The sequence below is a fragment of the Podarcis gaigeae genome (genome assembly GCF_964106915.1).
Source record: "Podarcis gaigeae genome assembly, chromosome: 12".
NCBI lineage: Eukaryota > Metazoa > Chordata > Lepidosauria > Squamata > Lacertidae > Podarcis > Podarcis gaigeae.
The window spans coordinates 24,062,785-24,086,533 of record NC_139688.1 but is presented as its reverse complement, the minus strand read 5'-3'; the positions used below and the strand labels follow the sequence as shown (position 1 = coordinate 24,086,533).

Sequence of the window (23,749 nt, the reverse complement as noted above, 5' to 3'; positions counted from 1 at the left end):
CATCATTCCCCAACGGGGAAAGATGCACCCCATCATCCCTGAATAATTCAGAGGCCTTGAACGAAATCAGAGGGTGAGGAATCACAAATCCGCCCAAACCAACCACCAATTTGCTTGCCGCGGAATTAATCCGCTTCCTAACTCTTTCGGTGGCCGCCGGGCAAGGGCTACCCCTCCAAATGCGGCGTTTCAGCAGCTGCGACCAAATTAGTGTGGTTGAAGGCACCAAGGCCGCCAAATCCCTCAAGTCCAGTAATATGGCAGCACGCAGCCCAAAGCAGGAAGAGGAAACCATATCATTCTCCCCCAGCTGCACCACTATCGCTGTAGGGGGGCCAGCGTGGAGGACCCGTCTGTGCATGAGAGGCAATAATTCTCTCCACTGCATCCCTCGTCTGGAAATCCAGGACACCTGCACGTGCTGCGGAAGGCCCAAGCCAGCTCCCAGACCAGATTGACGAGCTCTGACAGCGGCCCAGTGCACAATGCTGTGTCCCACTATCCAAATACGGATAGCGGCCAGACCTAGGGTTAAAACACAAAAATGTCAGTACACACACCACCATTATTTCCTCACATATACTTTGAATGCATCCGATCTCCAACGACCCAGGTCCTTTATCCTCCTTGCAGACAAACCCCAATGGGCAGCTGTCGTTGCGGCACCAATACGGAAGGAGTGAGGAGCAAATTCCGATGCTTTGCGGCCGCAGGCCACTACCACCTTGCGCATCACCTTAGTGAACTGATGCCGGACTAAAGGGTGCCCATTTTCATGAATAAACAAAGGCCCCTCGCCTGCCGGCCGCAAGGACAAGTATCTCTTAAGATCCTTTACGGGGCAAGGACCCTTCTCTCCCGTTGCCGAGAGCCGAATGACGGCTCCCCTACCCACCTGGTCGGTCTTCGAATTCCTGATATGCACCCTCAGGTCCGACTGTGACATGCTCACGTCCTGCAACAGCAAACCCCTGGAACCTCCATCCCGTTTTTGCTCCAGGACCACCTCGCCTACCCTCAGTGCCCCAAAGAATGCCAAGGAAAAGGCTGCTGAAAATAGACGGGCCTCAAACTTGGACCAACAGATGCTCCGCAGTTTACTGCGCATCTGTATCAGCAACTCAAAAGTGATGGGACTTCTGGGAACAGTCCTCGATGGGGTGAGCCGTCCCCATCCCTCCAATGCCCGGCGCACCACAAACTTCCTACATGGGTCCTTGTCAAAAGTGGCCCTGCTAAAGAAAGAAATTGCTGCCGAGTGAAGTCGCAGGGTCCTAGCCGCCCGGCGCATCTGGAACAAATGTGCCAGATACTTAAGCACCTGGGCAGTAGAATGAGGGGTGATGACCGCCCCCGCCGATTGGCCATTAAAGGACAGAAAATCAGCCCAGGCCTTCTTATAGGACCTTAGCGTGGAAGGGGCGACTGATGCTGCTACTCCCTGTGAAACTAAGTGTTGCCAAGGTTCCAGAGATGATCCGGGAAAATCTCCGGACGGTCTCGAGCCTCTGGCGCCAATGACCTGAATCGTTCCATCTGAAAACGGGACAGAGCATCAGCAATCTCGTTAGAAATACCCGGAACGAAGCGAGCAGAAAATACAATATTAAAACGCAGACAGTGCAAAACAAACACCCGAAGCAAGGCCGAAACCCTAGACGACCGGGATGACTGCTTAGCTAAAACAGTCACTACTGCCTGGTTATCGGACCAAAAACAAACCCGATGGTCCTTAAAATGCTCGACCCACAAGTGTACCGCAACAACTATGGGGAAAAACTCAAGAAATGTCAGGTCTCGAGTTATCGCTTCCCCACACCAAGCCTGGGGCCAAGGTTCAGCACACCACCTGCCGTCCCAAAACAAACCAAACCCCAGTGACCCTGCCGCGTCCGAATGCACTTGAAAATCATTGTGGAGGTTCAAAGTGTCCTGCCACAGTGATACGCCATTAAATTCTTCCAGGAATTCCAGCCACACACGGAGGTCGGCTTGCACTTGGGCGGACAAACGAACCCTATGATGCGGTGCCTGCAGCCCCGAGGTAAGTTTGGCCAGGCGAGAGCAGAACGGGCGCCCCGGCGCCACCACCCTGCAAGCAAAGTTTAAATGACCTAGCAACGACTGAAGCTGTCGCAAGGTAACCTTCCTCAATGGGAGCAGTTCTTCAATGACCTTCCTTAAAGCAACTAACTTATCTGGCGGCAAACTAGAGGTTTGGGCCACGGTATCCAACAAGATACCCAAATAGGTAAGTTGCGTAGTGGGACCCTCAGTTTTCTCTGCCGCTAATGGAACCCCCAGGTCTTCAGCCAGGGACGCAAAGGCACGCAGCAGAACCACGCAATTCCCCGTGTCCCTCGCGGAGGCCAGTAAAAAGTCATCCAAATAATGCGTAACCCCGCCCAAACCGGTTCTGTCGCGCAAGGCCCATTCCAGGAATGAGCTGAAACACTCAAAAGCCGCACAAGCTACCGAGCAGCCCATGGGCATAGCCTTATCAAAATAGAATCCCCCGTCAAACTGAAAACCCAGCAGCCAGAAATCCTCAGGATGAATTGGCAACAAACGAAAAGCCGACTCAATGTCGCACTTGGCCAATAGGGCACCAGGCCCAAACTTCCTTATCATCTTGATCGCATGATCAAGAGAGGCATACTTCACCGAACAGAGCTCCGGGGGAATTACGTCGTTAACCGACGTACCATTAGGATGAGAGAGGTTATGAATTAGGCGAAACTCCCCCGGGGCCTTCTTGGGAACTATTCCCAAGGGTGAAATGTGCAAATTAGGAAAGGGGGGGGTGGCGAAAGGACCAGCCATACGACGTAAAGCCAGCTCCTTTTCAATTTTCTTACGCGCCACACCAGGCATGTCCTTAACGGATTTCTGGTTCCTAGGATTCTGGGCTACAGGGGCCACGACCACTGGGATCCTAAATCCCAGCGAAAAACCATTACTCAAATACGACGCTGACTCTCTGTCTGGGTAAGATTCCAGTAACGCCAGTAACGGCTGTAGCCGAACCGGAGTATAGGCCAAAGAAAAGATATCACTTTCCTGCTCCGGGAACAGGAGGCTGGGCAGGGACCTTGGGGGGCTGCTGGGAGCCCCCTCCCCTGCGAAAGGGCCGCCTGGCCGCGGAGCAAGCAGAAGCCGAGTGGCTCCCAGAGCATTTGTCACAAAGGTGTGCGAATTTACAGGCTTGACGTTGGCAAATGCCCTTATTAAAGTCCCAGCAGAACCACTTGCGCCCAACTTTTTGGGTGGCAGGCTTGAATTTTTGCAACTCAGAAGCCTTCTTCTCAATACGTGGTGCCACATAAGTGGTCCACACATCCAAGTCCTTCCTGTCCCAGCGGGCCGTCGGTATCTTGGCCGCCCTACGCCTAAAGTTCTGGTCATATGATAATGCAGCAGTCTCGCCAGCCATCGTAAAAGCTGAACGGACAATAGACAGATAAACCCAGAGGTGCAGAGACCTCTTGGGATACGCTGCAGAAATCACACCAGCAAAAACCTGGAAACTATCCATCCAACGTTCAAAAGTCCTGTCAGCCTTTGCTACAATTGTCCGTCTTTTGGGAACGGAAAGGCCCTTGTCCAGCGGCTCCCGACCATCAAGCGGAGGAGCCAAGCTGAAAATATCCACGTAGCGGCCATCCAGAATCCTAGACCGCAATTTGGAAGACAAGTGGGCACCAGGAATAATATCCCTAGCAGAATTGGTGGAGACTCTTACGTCAGGCACCAGGACCCCTTCTCGACACTCCTGTACGGCGCCATACCTGGCCCTATGAGAATTTGCCCTACGCTCCCAAACCCACTTTGGCAGCCCCAACGACTCCCCGTAGCCCCAGTAAAGCTTAAGGGGGGCCCCCTCATCACTGCTAGAGCTGATGGAGGAAGTACCTGAAGTGGAGGACGATGTGTCCCTCCGTCTCTTCTTAGAGTGCCTCCTGGAGCCCCTTTTTCGGCGACGATGCCCACCGGAAGAGGACCTTGGAGGAAGAGGAAGACTGTCTTCAATCGAAGAATCTGACGCTTCACCCTGTTGCACTGCACCTGGGGCTGACTGAACAGAGACAACTTGTGAATGAACTGGATTAGAATGCCCCAGCGCTGGGGGCCGTACAGGTGAGCCCCGTACAGCGCGGCCCCGGGTCGATGCGCTTCTTCTGGCGCCGACCCTGGCACGACCACGGCCCCTAGGCACTGCATCCTGCGATACAGGCAGCACCGAAGGTTGGACCTGCGGAGCATCAGGTAAGCCAACTCCGGCTAACAGTGGCTCCCCTTCTTCACTAGATGATGATGCAGGAGAGGAAACATCCACCGGGGGAGGCGGGAATGCTGATGACGTTGACGGGGTCGAGCAACGGTGTAGCAGGCCATCCATCTCCGCCTCTACCCTTGCCAGTGTCACCGGGTCGCCAGACAAACTTGAAACCATAGCCTGGATGCGTTTCAAGGACTGACCAGGCTGCGGAGATCGCAAGGCCTGGGATGGGCCTTTTATAGGCCGCTTCGAGGAGCGGGCTGGAACAGGCCTTCCTGCTGCCTTCTTAGGAGCCATTCCTACTACTGGTGAGAAAAGAAAAGAAAATAAAATTAAGTAGAGGAGGGGAAAAAAAAAAAAAACCAACTAAGTTCTTTAAGACGCTAGAATCTGCAAGAAAATGAAGCAGAATGAATTAAATAGTTAATTAAAACTAAGACCTAGACTATAAAATGATGCACCAGTAGACAGGAGGCAACCACTTGCTTACAGATTATGCAACAGATCGGTAACCCAGGAGCAGCTGGGAAGAGCACCAGCCACCAAATCAGAAGCTGTCCAATACGGAAACAAACCACAACCTTGTGCTCTTTACCAGCACACACACCTACACTAGCCGTCCAGGCTGCGTGCAATTGAAGAAATTAATTGCCTGCAAACATATCAACTGCCACAAGAGGTCGCAGTAGTACCAATTATACTCAGCCTAGGATAAAGCAACCACCAGGCCCTGCAATTACTAGGCCTGAACGCTAGAGGCCGCCACGTGGCCGAGAGGAATCAAAATGGCGCTCCCGCCTAATGAGGCTGCAAAATGGAGGCCTCACAGCTCTCCGCTCAAATCAATGCACCTCTGGGGACAACCAGCGGCACCCAGCCCCCCAGCAACACCAGGCCGGCCTCCCAGGGCCTGCTACAGGGCAAGGTAAGCCACCCCTAGCCAGGCAGCCAGCCGCAGGGAAGCTACCAACAGAAGCCTGTGGGGAAGGGAGAAGCAAGGACAAACTGAGAAGAAATGTTCCCTTGACTGGGGATCGACCCTGCAAGAGGGCAGGGGAATTGAGGGAAGCCCTCCCCACACGGCCCCTGGGCCCAGGCCGAGCACCCCCCCCCCGACTAAATTAAAGGGAATCAAAACAAACAGGAAAATTAAATAAAGTGGGGAAGGATCTTTCAGCAACAAATTAAAGAAAGAGGAGAAAATGGAGGAAGAAAAACAAAGGGAAAGGGTATACGACCCAAACTTCTGCTGTAGTCACTCAGAGATCCGATGAGATCCGATGTCCACAAGATCCGATGTCCACAGCAAAAGAGAAAGAGAAAGCTGTGGACCTTGCTTAAATAGCCACTGACCCCACCCCTAAGTTTGCAACATCAACTTTCCCCAGATAACCAGATCCTCCCATCTAAACAAGCCCTGGCTTTAACTTGCCTAGCAATCATGGGGTGCCTTGTATAGCCCCATCCGCAACCCGTGCTCTCCTTTTAGTGAGAACACGCTTTCCGTGCGCTCCTCTGGTTCGCCAGAAGCGGCTTAGTCATGCTCGCCACGTGACCCAGAAGCTGTACGCCGGCTCCCTTGGCCAGTAAAGCGAGATGAGTGCCGCAACCCCAGAGTCAGTCACAACTGGACCTAATGCTCAGGGGTCCCTTTACCTTTACTGGTAGTAGCAACAAACTACTATAATGGTACAAAGCTGTATGAAAATATTCTAGTCTCTGATGTGTTAGGAGCCTGTGCTCTTCTTTGGGGATCACAGAAACCATTGATGTATATTAGCATTGGACACAGCCACAAGATTTGTGTTGTATCTGTAGCTTTAAACACTTTTAAGATTTAGATCTGTTTGTGTGTTATTTTGTGGTCTCATCACTTCATTTTGTGGTTTAGGTTCCAGGCTACTCTGTATAATCTAAAACTCTGTGGCCCCTATTCACCATAATGGGGAATCTAAAAACAGCTATAATGTTTTCCTTGACCAAAATGGATGGAATATTTGGGCGGGGTATAAATAAAAAATATATTATTTATTACATGGAAGCTCATTAAGACTGTATTAGACCTGCCAAATTGCAGATAAATATGTCCAGAAGCTTTTAGTGGGAGAAATAATTCATTTCCCTCCATAATCCTTCATGAGTAGGGAAAAGCACAGGGGATGGTTGGGAGTCTTGCTCTTTCTCACCTTAAAACAATTAAGAAGTGGTCAAGTGATGTGTATTCTTGCTTGTACATGTTTTAAAAGTTTGAACCATCACACCAGCTTTCCCATTCCACTAGTTTTTTGTGCTATCCAGAAGGCTTCCTGTAATGTATTTTTTGTGATTTAATTGTTTTATCTTTTTGTAAACCACTTCGAGTTTTTTGTTTACATCAAGCAGTGCATAAATTTTATGAAATTAAATGAATAAATGTTGGCTCGTCTGGTTTGCCATACTAGGAATTTTCTGAGTCAGCTCTCAAGCATTGTAGTTTCAGTTCTGCATTACAAGGTGCAACCTGCTGGTTCCCCCTCCATAAACCATTTGTGTTAGAATTATTTCTGTTTATGTATCCTCTGTGTGGCCTTCTCTTCGTGATGCTTTTCATCTCTAGTACATCTTACAACATGAGACTGTCTGGAATGCTGCCTGTAGAGTTCTGATTAGCAATTTGTTTATTTATTGTTAAAGTAGAGCAACGTTTGTTTGTTTGTTTGTTTAAAAAAACCCTGAAATGAAGCTTTTGGGGTTGTCGTTTCTTTAAAAATCCTCCACTGCTATGCTTTAACAAAAAAAGCAAAGCCCACAGAAAAGCTAGAGAAAGATAAAAATATATAGTAAAACACAGAACTATATAATATAAAAAAAAGTCCAGAAACAAAGCAACAGAACGACACAAGGTTTTGTGAACACCCTGACATTGCCCTTCAGGAAGGCAGCAAAAAATCCCAGTTCACCTCATTAGTTGGCTCAAACAGAGCCAATGCACACCCCTAACATATATTTTCTTGACAAAGGCCTTAAGAGCAGCATTTTTCTCTTAAATTCATTAGAAATTCACATTGTTTTGGTAAATATGGGTACAGTCATCAGAGTTTGTTGGTTCTTATCAAAGCAGAAATTTGTGGTTTTTAAGTATAATTTTGCTTTGTTGGTATATACACAATGCACATAGGAGAAAGTTAACTACAGTGGTACCTCGGGTTAAGTACTTAATTTGTTCTGGAGGTCCGTTCTTAACCTGAAACTGTTCTTAACCTGAAGCACCACTTTAGCTAATAGGGCCTCCTGCTGCCGCCGCGCCACCAAAGCCCGATTTCTGTTCTTATCCTGAAGCAAAGTTCTTAACCTGAAGCACTATTTCTGGGTTAGCGGAGTGTGTAACCTGAAGCGTATGTAACCCGAGGTACCACTGTATGCCAAAGTCCCACTGAAATTAATGTGATTTTGGAACTTCCCGTGCTTAGTTCACAGTGCATCATCAGCATGCTAAACTTTCCCTGGATTGTGTCCTCTGTGTTTTGGTTACAATGATCACTCCTCTATTGTCACAGAATTCACAGAAAATGAGCCCTTGGGTTTTAGATTTTATGTGGTATAAATGCTTAGAGTGTCAGATAGGGCCCAGGGAAACCAAGGTTCAAATCCTCATCAGCCATGAAACTCTCTGAGCAATCTTGGGCCCGTCATTTCCTCTCAGCTTGGCCAGTATCACGAGTTTGTTGTGAGGATAAAATGGGATGGGCAAGAACTCGGTACATTGAGCTGAGGTGATTGAGTAAAGGGTATGAAAATATAATAAATAGTATTGTAGCTCTTTTAATGGGGCACCATCACTCACACAAGAAGTTGCATCATTGTCCACTTTGAATGGCAAATTGGCAGTAGCATGCTATACTTAATACCATTTTAGGATAGTGCAATTACAAAGAAGGGGTGAATGGGTATGTTTATTACCTGAGATGTTGATACTTAAAAATATCCTGAAGGGGGAGAACCTCATTTATCTCACATAATAAACAGCAGTGTGTTATACTTCCGATTTTTTCTAAATTGAAACATTTCATTTAGACTATATATAAATGTTTATTACTGCCTTTCTGCTCCAGGAACCAAAGAATACCATAGCATATATCTGTGTTAGCTATGTCAACAGTAAGATCTAACTAATTCCAGCCAAAGTTTGGTGCTAGAAGAAATACTGGATCATTAATTAATGAAACGTGCAAACAGTTAAAAAAAACACAAGTCTTTATTGTATAGCTTTGGACTGGATTTATGGAGATAAGAATTTGATCAACCATCAGATATTTCTTCACTGAATCTCAGGACCACCACTTTTCATTCTTAACTATATTGGCCTCTCAATCCTAAACACATTTATTTTGATGTACTCCAATTGATTTTTTCTCAAACCTTCTAAATAAGCTTGCTTGAATCATAGCCTTGGTCCTTATGTATCCTGACCTCTGTTAAATTCTTCTTCCAAAGAGCAAGTTGTCAGAATGGCATAAATACTTAGGCCCTAATTCTGCCAAGGATTTAAACACTCTCATTATTCAAGGCAAAGAGGATGACTCTTTTTCAGAAGTACAAAAAAGAAAAAAAGAAAAAGAAGGTTTGACTGCCTGTGATTATAAAGGAAATTAAGGTTACAATGCCAAAAAAATATATACTTGGGAGTATGCCCTATTGAATTCAGTGGGATTTTCTTGTAAATATAAATGCTTAGGCTTGTGTTGCAAGTTGCAGCAATCTTACCTTTTACTCAATATCTCCTATGTCAGATGCATTATTCCAGAAAGAAGTGGTTAAAAAGCTGCAACTAATTCAAAGCATGCCTACTCAGTGAGAAATAACATACTCCCATGTAAGTGTGGAGCCTAAGTTCACTCTGCAGATTTCTGAAAACAGTAGCTGATAGGGTAAGAAGGCTCCCTGAAAAGGTAAGGAGGCTCCCTGGCCCTGTAATTCAAGCAGATCATCCTATAATTGAAATTCTTTTCCACATCCTTTCCCCCTAGGACCAATTGTACCACAACCTCAAACGTGTGGCAGTGAGAGATACACATGCAGCTACGTAAAGCAGTGTGTGCCTCTTTCTGCAAAGTGCAATGGAGTGGAAGACTGCATTGATGGGACTGATGAAATGGCCTGCCCTACTGAGCAACCTACCACAGCCTCCCCGAGACATTGCAAGGAAGCAGAATTCCAGTGTGCTAACAAGTCGTGTATCCCATCACTCCTGAGATGCGATGGTGTGGCCGACTGTAGGTTCAATGAAGATGAAGCCAATTGCCGTAAGTTCATTGTATACAAAAGCTACAACCCAAAGTCAATGTAAAATATTATGATTCTATGGGTAATGTTTGGTTTATTTATTTTTACTTAACCCCCTGCCCACTGTTGTTGTTTAGTCGTGTCCAACTCTTCGTGACCTCATGGAGCAGAGCACTCCAGGCACTCCTGTCTTCCACTGCCTCCCGCAGCTTGGTCAAGCTCATGTTCATAGCTTCAAGAACACTGTCCTCAATCTTTCCTAGCATCAGGGTCTTTTCCAGGGAGTCTTCTCTTCTCATGAGGTGGCCAAAGTATTGGAGCCTCAGCTTCAGGATCTGTCCTTCCAGTGAGCACTCAGGGCTGATTTCCTTAAGAATGGATAGGTTTGATCTTCTTGCAGTCCATGGGACCCTGCCAACTAGTATAACATAATATTGAATGATATGTCACATGGACAAATAACAAAGATAAGTCCCAGGGGTCTTTAGAAATTCCCAGTGCACCCTACAGCAATCTTATCACATTTGAGGCGAATTATAATTTATAGTTTGCCTCAATTATTATTGAATTATTATTGAATCATCAGGGCTAGGAAACTGACGCTTAAAGGTCTGACTTGGTCATAGTCTCTACTTGATACAGCAGAATGGGAATGGATCCAGCTACTACATATTCTAAACATTTGCAGCATCAATATAATAACAGATCAATCTTGTGAATATAAAGAGTCTACATTTCCCTGCCCTCTGATGTTATTAAGAAGTGGAATTGACTTTTAGGGGATGAAAAATTAAAGGCATGGCTCCATGATACCCTCCCATATAACAAAATTCTTCCTTGAGTTTAAACCATTGGGTTGAATACCTGTGATAAAGACATCTTTGTGTGCATTCTTGGACTGATGGAAGTTTCAAAATAGTTAAGATAATTTTATAAGATAAATATAAGATAAAAAAACTAAAATAAGGTATGCACCTCAGTTACTGGCAAGACCTAGAAGAGGCTTATGTATGCCCACTGGGAGCCACTCAAAAGAGTTAATTTAATTTAAAATACTGTTTATACAGTATATTTGGAATACTGGCACTGGAGGTAAGCCCATTTGCATGTATGGCAATTTTGTTGGTTCAAAAATGATGAATAAAGAAAAGAAAAGATGACCTCACCCCAGAGCTCTGTATATATACAAATGGGCGCATAAATCTCCTTGTATGAGCGGACTTGCTCATTTACTTCATGGGAAGGAGCAGCTATTTTTCTGAATCCCTTTGTGCTGCCTCTCATGGAAGCAAATGAGATAGCACTTACAGATAGAACTTATTTCTGCTCATGTTTCTGCAAGAGAGCACAAATAAGAAAATCTCATCATATTAATAGATCTGGGTTACAATTCTAAACTCAGTTTTCTAGGAGTAAGCCTTGTTAAATTCAATAAGACTTAATTGTGTGTAAATTTATATAGAGGCTACATTGTTAGGCAGCAATCCTGTGCACACTTACCTGGGGGAAAATCCTATTAAAAATATATAAATAGTGTGCTGTAATTACTCACCATGTTCTATTTCTCTTTTTAGTGTTAACGTGTGACACATTTGTATTAAATGTTTGCGACTGTCATGAGGGCTGGCAGACATAAAACATTGCTACATGTGTGTGTTTTACGTTAACTCTCCTGAACTAGCAAGCCATGTGGCTCCTATCATTTAATGCATATTGTTTCCCTTCCTGTTATAAATTCCTGATCTGTACCGTAAGCCACCTAGATCCTTTTCTGAGTTTTGAGCCCCAGTTTTTATTGAGTGAAAATTCCTTTCCCAGACCAGGCACTAGACTGGGGTGGTGTAGTTGAATATGTTCTGTAGAGATAAAACTTAAATCCAGAATGAAAAGGGAGGCAATCAGAAAATCTTTCACTCAGATCTTTGTAAACCCTCATCTCCACTACTCCTGCCACCACAAAATTCTTGCCATGTGTGATTTAAAGATTTGTGTAGACAGGAGGATTCCAGCAGTGCTGACAGAAGAGCTTGATAGTAGGGTATATATGTTAATGTTGCATTATAACGATTAATATGGTGGATTTTATTTCCTGCTCTGTCTTCCAGAAGCATGAAATTACTGCTTATGGTTACAAATGTTGTACTTAGCCAGTCCTTCCGCCATCCCAAATTCTTACAAACAGGATATAATCTCACTTATTTATTTTATTTTTTTAAACTGCATAATTTAAAACAGAGAAGGAATAAAAATTGAATTAATGGTAGGTAGGTATACATTGCTCATTTGCCCAAGTAGAGTGTGGCTTCACTGCTGACAGCAATGACTGAAAAATGATTTTCCTGTCCTTTATTCTGCCATTAATAGGATCTGGGTTGTATCCCTATAAGCCTTGAAAGACAAAGTGTTAATGAATTTTATTTTATTTTTAAAGGGCTGAGTCTGTTTTCCCCTACCTCCATCCCCTGTGGTGGAAACAAATATAGTTGCACCCACAAAAACTTCATTAGCATTCAAGATCCAACATAAATGTCATATTAGCATCATGAAACATTAATAGGATGGTGTTAATTGTCCCTCACAAAAGTCAGTTTTAACTATCAGAGAACCTGGACTGCATGCAATATTCATTAACTGCAAAGCAAGAAATGCAACTTAAGTATAAACATTAAAACAGCCAGAGAATTCTAGAGTTACAGTTAAGTCCTTGCCAATATCTTAACTATATGCAGAGAATAAAAGCTGCTCAGACCTCATTCCTGAGCAGTCCCTCATTCTGAATAGTCACATATGGCGGACTCAAATGCCTAACGCTTACCAACAATTGACATAAAGGAGGATGTTTCTGCACACAGGATAACTGTATCAGGTGATAGATTGCTGAGAAACTTGTAGCAATTTGGATCTGTCTGTGACAAACTTTCCTTGAGTATCCATAAAAACAACGAAAATAGCCAAAGTCTCCTTCTAGGAGTACGTAGGGTAAAACTGTACAGTGGTACCTCAGATTACACGCTTCAGGTTACATACGCTTCAGATTACATACGCTTCAGGTTACAGACTCCGCTAACCCAGAAATAGTACTTCAGGTTAAGAACTTTGCTTCAGGATGAGAACAGAAATCGTGCTCCTGCGGCGCGGCAGCAGCAGGAGGCCCCATTAGCTAAAGTGGTGCTTCAGATTAAGAACAGTTTCAGGTTAAGTACAGACTTCCGGAACGAATTCAGTACTTAACCTGAGGTACCACTGTATTTGGCTGCTGAAATATATTGCTTGTAATTGTGATACTATTTGGTTTTTATTTTTATAATTAAATGCTGAAATAGTTTTCATTTTTCTGTTGTGTGCATTATGCTTTTCATTCTCACCATACTTCCATTTTACACACACACTACAAGAATGTTTTGCTTGTTTGGATAGTGTTTAGTGATCATGGATGAGGAGCTCATTCTTTTAGGAGCATACTTACTTTTAAAGAAGCATAATGTTTAATATTTTACATGCTACAGTATTATTCTAAAAATTGTCTCATGCAGAATCAATATGGATTAGATGGCATTAAAGATCTTAATCACGACTAAATAAAGGATTCTTTAGGGAGATTACACAAAAGTGAAAAGGGGGAATCATAAATGTAAACAACAATAAAAATACAATAAAAATATTTAAGAACAATTATGAACAACTAAAAACATATTAAAACTGTCACATACTCTCAGTTAATAATCCCATAATTCCCCTCTGGAGGTTCACCAATTAAGGCAGTCAAAATCATTGGCAAAAATGTGTCCCACAGTGGGTTTGCACCACTCTTTTTTCTTGCTTCAAAATGATTTTTGAATACTTCTGAAATCGTACCTCAGCACTAATGAATCTGATCACTTCATATTAACCAAACTAACTGAAAAAAACTAACTAAAAATCAAGTAGTCCTCATAAATTGAGCTAATTGAACTAATCCTACTGAAAGGTGAACTCTCCAAACTAATCAAAGTCAAAATAATTAATTCATTAAATCTTATCGTTTGCTGCTAAAATGCTGAGTTCAGTCAAGCTAAGGGATATTTGATTTACCTCTGTGTGGGATCTGTCTGAAACTCTGAGATGTGACATTATGGGGTGATACAAGTTGTGGTCAGATGGTTCAAAGATTATGTAGTCACAAAGTTCATGTTCAGTAATTATCTGCTGTAAATTCAGATTGCTAGATCTGGCAAATGGGACATACTATCTTGCTATTTTGAATAGGTTTTTTTCTGCTCTGTGTTCAAAATTTGAATCACATGAAATACCTTGAGATACCTGTCTCTAATGTGGCTCTCGGTGTCATTTGGTGAATTTACGGTGATTTCACTGTAGTTATTCTTGAATTAACACAGTTGCCCTCAACCACCCAGCCATTCCTTGTGGGTTTGAAAGCCCCGAAACACAAGCAGGACTCTCTGCCTATTCATAGTTGCCCAGCACTTGCCTGTAGTAATGCTGTTGCATTCGTATGTAATAATACGATTAAAGAGATTGTATTGTTGCTGAAGTGGGCATACGCCATTGTTATTTGCTGATGCAGCTACTTTCAGAATTTGTTAGTAATGCCCTGGCTTTGAATGGATAAATGATATCAGACCTTTGTAGCTGTGCATACATTTGTCATTTCCTTGGTTTTTAAAAAAATATTATCCCATTCTGAGACCAATTCTCCTGAATGTGAAATTAGTCAACCAACAATGCCATTGGGGTGGGAAGAAATCTGCCCATAGTCTTTTAAACAATGATACTGAAAAATAATAATCTCAGACAATACTACAGAACATTTCATTAATTATAGTAGCTCTAATGACAAAACGCTGTTAGTTTCTGGAAGACTAAGCACAGGCATTTGGGTCACATCCTGTTGATCAGTGATCCCATCATGAATTAGTTGGAGGCTTATGCATTTCCTCCAAGATTATCCCTTTAGAGTTCTTTGACGTTAGATGATCTTAGAGATTATAGTGGAATGCTGCTGCATGGCAGTATACAGCTTTAGGTGAAAAAACAGGATAGATATTTTTATGCTTGCAAGCACAGTGTGTTTTAATTTTTGCAACACAAAATAGAACATTTTAGAATATTTGGTGATTTATTGGTACCGGGATAAATACTCTCTTGCATGGAGGCAATGTGTAATTATTTTCATCTAGCTGCATAGTTTCAATATTAAGTTAAATAAAAGGCATCTCTGGCATACAGCATACACATCTCTGGTCCTGAATTGCATTGTGGATGAAACATCAAGCAACAATTTGCATATGTGAAACAACCATCACATTTTAAATTTAATTTAATTTATTAATTTTGTTAGTCACTTTATCTTGTCCAAGGCAACCCAAAGAGACTTACAGCCAAACATTTTTTAAAAAACAAAAAACCAAGGGGGAAAAGAGATACATTAAAAACATCTCACCCACTTCTAAAAGACCCAAGATAGTTAAAGGCCAATGGCTTAGGTATGGAGGAAAGTTTTTGCCTGGCAACTAAAGATACCAGTATATAATGCTGGCACCAGCCTACCTCCCTGGGGAGAGCATTCCACAAATGGGGAGCCGCCATACAATATGCAGAGATGTTTCAAACCATGTCATACTTTTCAATGGAGTCAGTTCAGACAGTCCACTGAGTCATCAACTGCTGAGCGGTCAAACTGTGTACATTCATTGTACAGAATGGCCTTAAGGGATAGTATTTGAAGCATGCCCACTGGAAAGATAAACACTTCTGGAGCATCTGTTGAGAATTCTTGTCAACACACAGTCACATGACACATATTTTGAGAGTGTTGAGCGTATGTCACATGCACTGTTAAATGTATTATTTATCTATTATTATTATTGTAATAATACACATACACACACACACATACTGATAATTTATATACTTTCCATTGTGGGGGGGGGACCCCAAGGTGTTTTATATATAAATAAAATAACACAATATGACCAGCTCAATAAAACAAAATTCAAAAATCAATCACAGTAAACTGGGAATGCTGAGGACCAATATTAAAGACAGGGAAGTGCCTGGCTAAACAGGTACATTTTCAGTTGTCGTCAGAAATATTCCATAGACAGAGCATGCCTGGATCTCCACGGGGAAATTAGAGAACACAATGGAGCATAGGAATGAAATTAAACTCCTGCACACATTCAGAAGCAAGCAGTTTAGAACTTTATAGATTAAAACTAACAATATGGATTTAAAGGGGCTGCCACAAAGATGACTAGAAACCAGAACAAACCCTATAACATTTCTGTAAGGTTAAAGTGAATAACCAACTATTTGTCTTGTTGCTATGTTGTATCACTAAATAACAAGGCTCTCTAACCATCTTGTTTGTTTCTCCTTTCATTTAGCTATTAAAGATTGCTTCAATGGGTCTTTGTTATGTCCATCGACTAATAGCTGTATTCCAGTTTCTCGGCGATGTGATGGCATTGTAGATTGCATTGATTTTGCTCCTGATGAGTCTAGCTGTTCAGGTAGTCTGCCAATTTTTAGTCAAAATTTCATTCACAATAAACAGGATTTTTCTTTAGCCTACAGAAAACCACTCACATGAGTGGTTGATGAAGCAGGCTGCGTTCCCATGCATGGTGGAGTCCACCACCTCAGAGTCACTGATGTGGAAAATCATGAAGGGTTCACTGCAATGAAATGTTTTTGAATTTATCTTGGATAACGCTTATGTGCATTTTGAGTGTGTAACTGTGTTTAGATATATTTGGGAGAGAAAATACATGCTGTACCAAAACGAAACACATTAAAGACGGTGAAATTGTCTGAGATTAGAGTTGCCAGGTTGCAACTCATAAACTCCCCTGTACCACAAAGAAGCTGTGGCTTCTCTCTCCCATGTTTTCTAGCTCCTTTCTTCTTTCCATCTCCTTTCTTTGCTGTAGCAAGCTACACAGTAGATACAGTGGTACCTTGGGTTACAGACGCTTCAGCTTACAGATGCTTCAGCTTACAGACTCCGCTAACCCAGAAATAGTACCTCGGGTTAAGAACTTTGCTTCAGGATGAGAACAGAAATTGCGTGGCGGCAGCGGGAGGCCCCATTAGCTAAAGTGGTACCTCAGGTTAAAAACAGTTTCAGCTTAAGAATGGACCTCCAGAACGAATTAAGTTCTTAACCCGAGGTACCACTGTACAAGAAAAACAAGGAAGGAGGAGTGATCAAAGAAAGAGGGGTTTTTTTTTAAAGCCTGTAGCTTCTTTAATCTATCAGTTCAATGCTAAAGTCAAAGTATGGGAGAGTCTTTGGTTTGCAAGCTGACAACCCTAATGAGTAATGTTAAATGGGCATAGATATTTGAAATTTAAAATAGAAAACAGGGTCAGCATCAGAGGTCAGCATCACTGGGCACGCGGCAGGGCCTATGCTGCACCTACTTGGCCTTGTTGCTGTTCCTTTTGCCAGTGCCACCTATTCGTCATTTCTCTCTGGCACAGAAAGAAAGCAGCAGCAAACCGTGGAAGTGAGTAGGAGAAACTGCCACTGCCACTGCCATTGCCACTGCTGGCTCGCTCACTTCCCATTTCTTCATAGGCCATTGTGTGTATTGGGTCCAGAGGCAGAAATAAGCACTTGCAGGAAGGGCGGGAGGGGAGAGTTCCACTGAGGACTTTTGTTCAAGGACCTCTCAAAACCCAGAGCTAGCACCGATAGAAAAGTAGGATTTGCCTCGTCAATATCACCTTCTACACTGTTCTGTGTCTAAAACTGAATAGGCGTCTTATGGTAACATAGAAATATTAGGTGTGATCCAGCCATTTAGTACTGTTTAAGTCAGCTGGACCATGCCCTTTATAAATTAAGAAAGGCAGGGTGTGGTTGTGGATTTGGTGTGTGTGTGGATTTTTTAAAAAGTATAAAATATAAACTTATCTCAAGTAGTTATGGAATATTATCCTTTAGATGGTAAATCTTCTAACTGTATATTGTCTAATGAATATGTCCAATGTTTTGCATATGTCAAGAACTCTTGTCATACTTAAATAATTTTTTAACCTTATTTTCCCACCCTCCAGATTGTCCCGAGGCATATTGCAAAAATGGAGGAACATGCAGTAAGGAACCTGTTCCCATCTGCCAGTAAGTTTTGCTTCTGTTTTCTTTTTCAGTACATTTATTTCAAGGTTGATGGGATTGGCCAGCCATCCTTCTCCTTTCTGATGAAATTATGTCCAATGTTCCTAGGCTCTGTTTTCCTTCCTTCAGAACAATATTCATGCTGTCATACTGCCTCAGTCCTAGGCAGATATGAAAAGGATGTTATGGTACAGTATGTCTGAGGAAAAAGTAAGAGGCAGGCAGGAGTGGTGCCAAAGGAGGAACAACACTTCTGGGGTCAGTAGTTTTCTTGTCCAGGGCTCAAAAAAATCTCCAGGCCCTAAGGGATTTATTTTACTTCTTTCAAAGAGAATAGACCCAGTGTTCTGCAGCTGTGAGAAAGATGAATTCCATGCTAGGGATTATTAAGAAAGGAACTGAAAATAAAGCTATCAATATCTTAATGCTATTTTACAAATCTATGGTGTGACTGCATGTGGAATACTGTTTGCATTTCCTGTTGCTTCACCTCAAAAAGAATTCTGTAGAGCTGGAAAATGGTCAGAAAGGGCCAGCAAAATAATCAAGGGGATGGAGCAATGCCCTGTACAGAAAGGTTGCAACTTTGGAGGCTTCTTAGTTCAGAGAACAGGCGAGTAGAAGGAGACATATTAGAGGTATATAAAATTATGCCTGGGTATGTACAAAGGACGTGAGTGGCGCTGTGGGTTAAACCACAGAGCCTAGGACTTCCCGATCAGAAGGTTGGCGGTTCGAATCCCTGCGATGGGGTGAGCTCCCGTTGCTCGGTCCCAGCTCCTGCCAACCTAGCAGTTCGAAAGCACGTCAAGTGCAAGTAGATAAATAAGTACCGCTCTGGCGGGAAGGTAAATGGCGTTTCCGTGCGCTGCTCTGGTTCGCCAGAAGCGGCTTAGTCATGCTGGCCACATGACTTGGAAGCTGTACGCCGTCTCCCTTGGCCAATAAAGCAAGATGCGCGCCGCAACCCCAGAGTCGGTCACGACTAGACCTAATGGTCAGGGGTCCCTTTACCTTTACCTATGGACAAAGTAGATAGAGAAACACCCCCCCCCCTTTCTTTAGGAGGCAGTATGCGTCTGGATTCCAATTCATAGAATCATAGAATTGTAGTGTTGGAAGGGACCCAACATGTAGCCCCCCCACCCAATTTGAAACCATACTGGAACCTGCTTATCTTTGCAAATGTGCTTGCATTTTTATTGCTGCACCGTTGGGAACCATAAGAGGGGGAAATGCTCTTGTGCTCCGGTCTTCTTTCAGGCTTCCCATAGATGTCTACTTGGTCACCATGAGAACAAGATGCTGGACTAGGAGGGACGTTCAGCCTGATCCAGCAGGAACTTCTTATTTTCATAGACAAGTAGCAAAAAGCCTGATCCCTTGTCCCAGCCATGTTTTTGGCCTTGGATGAGTCATAGGACAGAGCATTCTCGTCCTGATTTTAACAAGTGGGCAGGCTGATATGGGAAGAGGTGATCTCTTGGGACCTATTGTTTGCCATTCAAATCAAGAAGCAGAAATGATCAAGTGCAGGATCATTATACTAGTACTATGTTACATGTCAAAGTGTGGAACTGGTGCAGCAAAATGCTGCACTGGTGCAGAGATTTGACACAAGGCAACAGTGTTGGTGCAAGTGCAAGTCAGATATGGCAGAGATGAGAGAAATGAAATGTCACCATTGTGCTCTTTGCCTCCAGATGTTGCTGAACTCCAACTCTCACAAGCCTCCAACATAGCCAGCATCAGGGATGATGGGAGTTGTAGTCTGAAGGGCCCACATCCCTGTTCTAAACAGATAGTATACTATAGTACAAAATGTATGTGAGCAAATATTTTCAGTGTAGAAAAAAAGTTCTAATTAATATTAATGCCACATGTTTAAATGGTAGGAACTTTTGTTTAGAAAATATTTGAAGAACAAATGGGAAATGGTTTAACTGAAGGATTAAAATGGTACTCTGTCTTCATATTACTCATCAGAAATTCAAATTGCCTTGATTTAATGAGTCCACCCTGTTTGAGTTTCAAGTTAGGGAATTAAGAGCAGATGGAAGATCTGGAAAGGCAGCCAGGACTAATGTGTGACTTTTGGAGAGTGGTGCATAATTATAAACGTTTTATGAAGGCAACCATGTGAGGATCCATAATACTTTTCCTTTTCTTCTGCTACCACTTCCAAAATTAGGCCAGCATGAATGCCATTCAAAGTTGAATTTTCTTGGCTTGATTACAAACCTGAATGAGGTTAAAATGTCAATTCACAAGAATACATGAGGAGAAAGCCAGCACAAATATTGATGGGAAATGTGTTTCTAACTTCAACGCCAGATATTTTGTGCAGAAGCAGATCTATAATTTATTTTTTCTTATTGCTTTTTACATTCAGAAACTCTACATGGATGCAAGATGTTTGTTTACTACTTAGGTATTCATCAGTTTCTACGGTTGTGTCTCACCTGAAATCATAATACCGCACTTAATATTATAACTGTATTTACAGTAAAAAGTGTCTGGTACAGAGAGCAACTATTTTGCACAGGGGTTCCATTCCTGGCCCCCAAACACATCTGTGGATCATGCATAAGCCTGCTATGCCCCATTATGCTGTGTTACACCCCTGCCACCATTCCGACGTGTTTCACCTTCATTTCTCCCTTTTCCTGTTCCAAAAGGACACGCGTGTCAGCGGTTGCACATCAGTTGGACACGCCTAAAATGGTTGCCGCCTGTGTAGGTACCACTATGGCAGGAAGGTAAACGGTGATTCTGTGTGCTCTGGCTTCCGTCACAGTGTTCCATTGCGCCAGAAGCAGTTTCGTCATGCTGGTCACATGACCCAGAAAGCTGTCTGTGGACAAATGCTGGCTCCCTTGACCTGAAAGCAAGATGAGTGCTGCAACCCCATAGTCGCCTTTGACTGGACTTAACCTTCCAGGGGTCCTTTACCTATATATATAAGTAAATATATATAAGGAAAAAATTAAACTGTTCATATTCAATATTTTCCTTTAATCTTGTTTTAATAAATAATTTCCCTGTAAATGTTTTTAAAGAATGTTTCCCTACAGCTTTTAGGTTATTGGAAAAAAATCAGTTGAGCATTTGTTTAAATTAAATTACCTTTGTTGTTGCTGCTGCAGAGTGATTTCCCCCTGATACTCCATGGGCCATTGGGCCATGCTGGGGAGCATGTTGCCTCACCACTCCTGGAAATGGGAGGAGTGTACCCAAGGGATATAAGGACCTCAATCTAACCTACTTCACAGGGTCATTGTGGGTGGGGGAACAAAATTTCCTTTTACACTTTGAGGCCTTTGGAGTTTGGAGGATAGAAGTGGGATGGATGGACTGAGAAAAATAAATACTTTCACAAACGACCCTGCACAGACAAATACCCAACACAGATTATACACCTCTAGGAATTAAATAATGTGAGAAGCGGTCCTTGCAGAACTATGTACCTGTCACTTTGGTCAATTTGTTAATCCCAGTGAAATCAGTAGGATGTACTTCTATTAATGTCTTCAGTACCGGGGCATTAGACTGTGATACAATAAAATCGCACTCAGTTGTAGATATGTGCCATAACTTTTAACAGGTGGGATGAGACACCCCTGGTGTTAAATATCAGTGCCATTTATTTTATGGGACAGTAAAGTAGGGTGAATACTAAGCAGCAACTACCCGTGAAATACATTTTTAGCAGTCATTCCATATAATCACAATTTTCAAAAATGCACAGAAGGTTCATTGAATGAGTGCAAATAATGATTAAACTTTGAGAAGGCAGCAGTCTTCTCTCAGACCTATGACTAACAGAAAAGCAGGCTACATTTCTTGAGTAAATTTTGAGCTTTGAACGTATTTACTCAAATCTGCTTATTTGAGTGGATTTTTAAAGAAAATTTAATTGGTAGTGGAAAAAGTCAATAACGGTTTCTAAAACGTGATCCTTCTCATGAATACTCCTGCCATTAGAGCTTTGAAGTTTTGAATTGGGTTGCTTCATCCTCCTATCGTATTTATTTATGTTCCCATTCCTAGCTCATCCCATTCCTAGGTCTTAGAGGCTGTTTCCAAATACGAAATATGTTTCTCAACATCTAGTGTCCTAAGGTAAAGAGTGTAACAATTCATTCAAAATAATCCAACTCCATTTTCTTCCTAAACTCCATCTTTTTCTGAGCCAACAACAATTCAAGGTCATGTTTTTCTGTAACTTTAGAAAAGAGGAAATAGCTTTGTGTTGAATAGTGCCGTAGAAGCGGGACTGTTATTGCTTTGAAGATCTCTCTGATGACCGCTCTCTTTGGGGTGGCATTTTTTCTGGAAGGCCAGTGACCAGATTTAGCCTATCAGTCATCCCAGAGCCAGCACTGTGACCCAAATAGTTACCACCTTCCAGCACGGTTGATAGCTGGGTCATTTCCTCTCTACAAAGAAGTACAAAACTTTTTTTCTGAAGTAGTTTCAAAGTCAAGCCCAGCCACTGATGAAAGCGATATGCATCTTTTCTTAAAGGATTTTTGAAGCTGGGAAAGGCGTTCACCCCTGCTCAGAGAGTAACCATAGCAGCACGTTCTAAATATTTCCTTAGGCGCTCTTGCTTGTATTTTATCAGCCCTGTCGGATTATGCGGTATCAGAGCAGGAGATATTTTTAGCATCTGATCCAAATAATTGAATTCTTAATGCAAAAGTAGTGCAAGCCTGTTCGACAAGGAAAGGAAATCATTAGAGAACAGGGAAAGTGAGAGTGATTCGAAAGCCTTGGAAGATGACTGAGGGAGAATTCATCTTGCAGGGCTGAGGTTTGCAAATCCCTTTACAGGACTCTGGGGTAGGCTGCATCAGTACTTGGGATGCTGAAAGCATACTGTGGGTTGTCTGATAAATGCCCAGCATTTTCGCTTGGATTCCCACAATTTTAAGTTGTATCCAATGAGGCAAAAACACAGGCCTGTTTATAAGGCAGGATGCTTCTCCTGAAAGAAGGCAGGTGACTGCAAACAATGGAAAGAACCAGGATGAGGGCCTAAATATACATCTTTGCATCCAAAGTGGTCATTAGATCTTGCAAAAGTTCTTCTCCCATGATATCCTCTCTCAATACAATTAAGGTTTGGGTCAATGAGGCTTAGGAAGAAAATAGATCTTCACAGGGCACAGATTGCTCTTAGGAGTACTGGCTTTATTGCAAAGGTTAACCAACGTTGTAGGAAAAATTGTTTTCTTTGAAAGAAAAATTACAGAAGATGTGGAAGAGGCTGTTTTGTGGGAGGAGAAGGGTAACTCTCCTTGTAAAGGAGAAGGCTGATTGATTATTCAGTATTATTTCTTCTGTGCAGTTACAGGAGATTGTGGAAGTAAGTTTTTAAAAAATACTCGGAATCATGCATTGGGGGTAAAAAAGTCAAAGATATTTTTCATTTTGCATGCAAGGGAGAGAAAAAAATCCCGAACAGGTTTTTTTTATGCATTTGGAACTAATATTAAAAATGGCAATCAGACAAGAGATCAGTTGCAGACAATATTAATTTTAAAGAGGTTTTGCTTATGTTTTGACCTAATGTTTGTTTTTCAGCCAGTTTTCTATCCAACATGTGTGCCAATAGGAACACAGGAACTGTTGAATATTATCAAAATAAGCCCATGAAAAATGAAATCTTCTGTACTAGCTGGATGGTTCTTGTTGATTTTAATGGATGCTAATATACAGTCATACCAGTACGCTACAGCAGCTCAGTCAGAAAAGGTCAAGTGCAGAACCACCAGGCTGTCCACTGCTGGGTTCAGGGTTGAGCTTACCTTCTCACTGCAAGGTGGCCATGAATGGTGTGGTTTTTCTCTGTCTTTCCATTAACTATTTCTCCAGTGCTCTGCCTCATTCCTCACAATTCCTGAACCAAAAAGCCTCATGGCTGGAGTTACCCCACAACTTATCCCCTAGGCTTTAACTGAAGCATGAGAACCCACTAAGACTGGCTCCAGAGCACCTGAGATCAATGCACTCACTGGTTGTGTTTTTAGGGGGAATTCTTCCTTTCTTCCCTTTAAAAAAAGCACATTTCTGTGTTC

General features: G+C 42.6%; 1 protein-coding gene across 4 annotated transcripts in view; it reads left to right on the top strand.

Annotated features, from left to right (window-relative positions):
* Positions 1-23,749, top strand: part of MALRD1 (MAM and LDL receptor class A domain containing 1) — a 243,669-nt gene that overhangs the window by 179,058 nt on the left and 40,862 nt on the right. For all 4 annotated transcript variants that reach the window (XM_083704544.1, XM_083704545.1, XM_083704546.1 and 1 more), the window contains 3 exons: positions 9,286-9,561; positions 15,928-16,053; positions 17,606-17,669. In XM_083704544.1, coding sequence (XP_083560670.1) covers positions 9,286-9,561; positions 15,928-16,053; positions 17,606-17,669 — 466 coding nt within the window. The remainder of the gene's footprint in view (positions 1-9,285; positions 9,562-15,927; positions 16,054-17,605; positions 17,670-23,749) is intronic.